This window comes from Balaenoptera acutorostrata, chromosome 9 (genome assembly GCF_949987535.1).
Source record: "Balaenoptera acutorostrata chromosome 9, mBalAcu1.1, whole genome shotgun sequence".
Lineage (NCBI taxonomy): Eukaryota > Metazoa > Chordata > Mammalia > Artiodactyla > Balaenopteridae > Balaenoptera > Balaenoptera acutorostrata.
The window spans coordinates 10,273,454-10,276,622 of record NC_080072.1 but is presented as its reverse complement, the minus strand read 5'-3'; the positions used below and the strand labels follow the sequence as shown (position 1 = coordinate 10,276,622).

Sequence of the window (3,169 nt, the reverse complement as noted above, 5' to 3'; positions counted from 1 at the left end):
AAAGTGACCCCACCGGGAAGACTGGGCCCACGCCGCTGGACACGAACGGCCGGCAATGACCGCGCCCCTCAATCCGTCCTCGAGAGCCACTTGTCCAGAGTCCTGGGTCGCGCGCCGGCGTTTCCTCGGTCCTTGGCTCCTTCTTCTTGGACTTGCAGCTCTGGACGCACACAACCGCACACCAAACGGCTCGCTGTGGCTGGAAGTGTAGACAGCGTCTGTCGTCGGGTCTGTGCTGGCACGGTGCCAGGTTTGCGGACAGCGGATCTTGGGTTCCCTCGGCGAGCGCTGGCTCCGGGGCTGGTCGGGTGGGAACACGGGGCGCGAGCCCCGGCGCCCGTACCCCGCTCTGGTGGCACCTTGGCCCCGCCCCGCCCTCCCTCCGCCTCATTGGCAGCCGCACGCGCGTCGGGGGTTGCCAGGGCAACGGGTCTCCGAGTTGCAAGTCAGTGCTAACCTGAGCCAGTCGGCCTCCGGCGGAGGGAGCAGGGGAGGCCGGAGGGCGGGCGGCGGAGCGCGGCGCGTGGCGCGCGGCGGCTGGGCCCCAGGAGGGCGCCTCCTCCCAGCCAGGCACGGCCCCCCTCCCGGCGCAGGGGCAGGCCGGGGCGGGGGGCCCCGGAGCCGGCGCGGCCTTGGCCCCGTCGAGGAGGCCGGGGGGTCGCGAGGGCGGGGCGATGCCGGGCGGCGGCGGCGGCCCCGGCCGGGGCCCGTGACCATGGGCATAGCCGAGTCCACGCCGGACGAGCTGCCATCGGACGCGGAGGAGCAACTGCGCAATGGCGAGCAGCAGTTGGAGCTGAGCGGGAGGCGCCTGCGGCGGCTGCCCAGCGCCGTGTGCGCGCTGAGCCGCCTGCAGAAGCTGTACGTGAGCGGCACGGGGCTGCGCGAGCTGCCCGAGGAGATCGAGGAGCTGCGCGAGCTGCGCATCCTGGCGCTCGACTTCAACAAACTCGAGCGCCTGCCCGACGGTCTGTGTCGCCTGCCGCGCCTCACGCGCCTCTACCTGGGCAGCAACCGGCTGCCGGCGCTGCCCGCCGACTTCGCGCAGCTGCAGAGCCTGCGCTGCCTCTGGATCGAGGGCAACTTCCTGCGGCGTTTCCCGCGGCCGCTGCTGCGCTTGGTGGCGCTGCAGTCGCTGCAGATGGGCGACAACCGGTTGCGTGCGCTGCCCGCGGAGCTGCCGCGCATGACGGGCCTGCGCGGCCTCTGGCTCTACGGCAACCGTTTCGAGGAGTTCCCGCCCGCATTGCTGCGCATGGGCCGCCTGCACATCCTCGACCTAGACCGCAACCGCCTGGGCGGCTTCCCCGACCTGCACCCGCTGCGCGCTCTGCGCGTCTTCTCCTACGACCACAACCCGGTCACTGGGCCCCCCCGCGTCGCCGACACGGTCTTCCTTGTGGGCGAGGGCGCCGTCGAGCGCATGGCCGAGCGCGACGAACCCACGCCCCGGCCGCCGCCGCGGCGCCCAGCGCGGGCCTTTGACGATGAGGAGGAAGACCTGCTCATAGGGGGCGGGAGCTCCCGGGCTCTGGGGCCCCCCGTGGACAGCCTCTGCGCCCTGGAAGCAGCTCCAGGACTGGGCACCTGAGCCTGTGCCCTGGGTGTTGGGCCTCGGCCACTCTGGGAGGAGGGCCTCTGGGAAGGTTTGTGGGAACGGTGGGTCCCTACTTGGGGCAGAGAAGGGGGTCTCTTTGGGCAAGCTGCCGGGGACAGGCAGGCCTGGGGGCCATCTTCAGACATTCCAGGGTAATGAAAAGACTGCCTACTGGCTGGTCTCTGGGCGGTCTTCAGGCCAAGAAGTCCTGGTTCCGTCCAGTTCTTACAGCTCCGTCTGGTCCCTGATAGAGTCACTGACAACACAGTAGTAAAGGCACCAGCTTCTTCCTGGAACCAGGGTCACCACTGACCATGGAATCATCCCCTTGGCTGAGTCTGGAAGCTCAGGGCACCCACCAACCTCCCTCCTCCTGGAGTCTGGATCTTCTAGATCCACCCTTTCTGGTGTAGGAGCCGCTACCTCTGGAGTGGACCACATGCCTGCTTGAGGCAGAACTGCCCCCAGAAGGCCTGGCCCAGGGGGCAGGGGCTTGGAGTTGGGGCTGGTGCCCAGGACAGACAGGTGTGGGAAACCGGGATTGGGGCTCTAACACCATAGCTGCCCTTGTTCCTCCACCAGGGCTCATGGTACATACCTCCTTCCCCAGGTCCCCTAAGTTTTGTGTGGGGAAGGGGGGACTCAGAAGGCACGGTCTCTGCCCTTGCCTTTTATTCTGTTCTCTTCTTCCAGCTTGTGCCTGGAATCTTGCTGGAAAGAGAACATTCCCTCCCTTCCCCACAGCCTGAGCCTTCCAGCTGTCAAGTTTGAAAAGAAGCCACTGTGCCTCTAGGGCCTCCTGCACTGGAGAGAGAGGCTCTCTACTCTGGGCGGCTGCTCCAGTGTAGCCACTCCTGTACTCTCCATTCCCTTAAATGGGCACCATCGGGGTGGCTGGCATGGCGTGGGGCATGGGACGAGCACTGTGTGCCTCCACTCCGTCACCAGGACAGCCTCCGGGGGTGAGGAGTGAGGCCTCGCTCTGCAATTCCCAGGGCCAGATCTTTCCCATCCAAGCAATAATGGGAGGAGGGCCCAGGGCCAGGGCCACTCAGGGACACTGTCGGGGGCAGGGCCCCCCCATGGTAGCGTTTTCTTTAGGAAGAAAAAAAAAAACTGGCTGTAAACATAAATTATATTTCTCGGAGAAAGAATGTTCGTTTCCCACATGCCTGTTTATTTATAAGCCCTGGGAGCACTGGGTCCCGTTGCTGTGGGGACCGTGGACTCCCTCTGGCACTGCCCTCTGTCCATGTGCTCCAGCTCTATGTCACAGTGGCCCTGGCCAACTGTTGTGTCCTGTCTGGGGAACAAGAGCTTGTCTTGCAAAGTCAAGAGCAAAGTCACAAATGGCTTTGGCTGCTCAAGACTGCTCTCTCATCTGGCTGTATCTTACTCTCTGCCACCTGGCCACCGGCCCTCACCCCCAGTCCCCCTTCCTTGGTATTCTCCAGCTTAATTCTCAAATTCCCGACTCTTAATATGTTTTTGAATCTCAAGCTTGGCTGACCTTTCTCTATTCTTTCACTGGCACTGACCCCCATCCTCCCTGTTTGTGACTCTATTCTTCCC

General features: G+C 64.8%; 1 protein-coding gene across 1 annotated transcript; it reads left to right on the top strand.

The window, feature by feature from the left end:
- Window positions 1-491: 491 nt before the first annotated feature.
- On the top strand, window positions 492-2,829 carry LRRC10B (leucine rich repeat containing 10B). Its single transcript, XM_007174429.2, has one exon. The coding sequence runs from the start codon at window positions 716-718 to the stop codon at window positions 1,589-1,591; it is 876 nt and encodes a 291-aa protein (XP_007174491.1). The 5' UTR covers window positions 492-715; the 3' UTR covers window positions 1,592-2,829.
- The last annotated feature ends 340 nt before the right edge of the window (window positions 2,830-3,169 follow it).

Bases quoted from the DNA above. Each gene is read 5' to 3' on its own strand.
- LRRC10B (XM_007174429.2), top strand. From the start codon at position 716: ATGGGCATAGCCGAGTCCACGCCGGACGAGCTGCCATCGGACGCGGAG.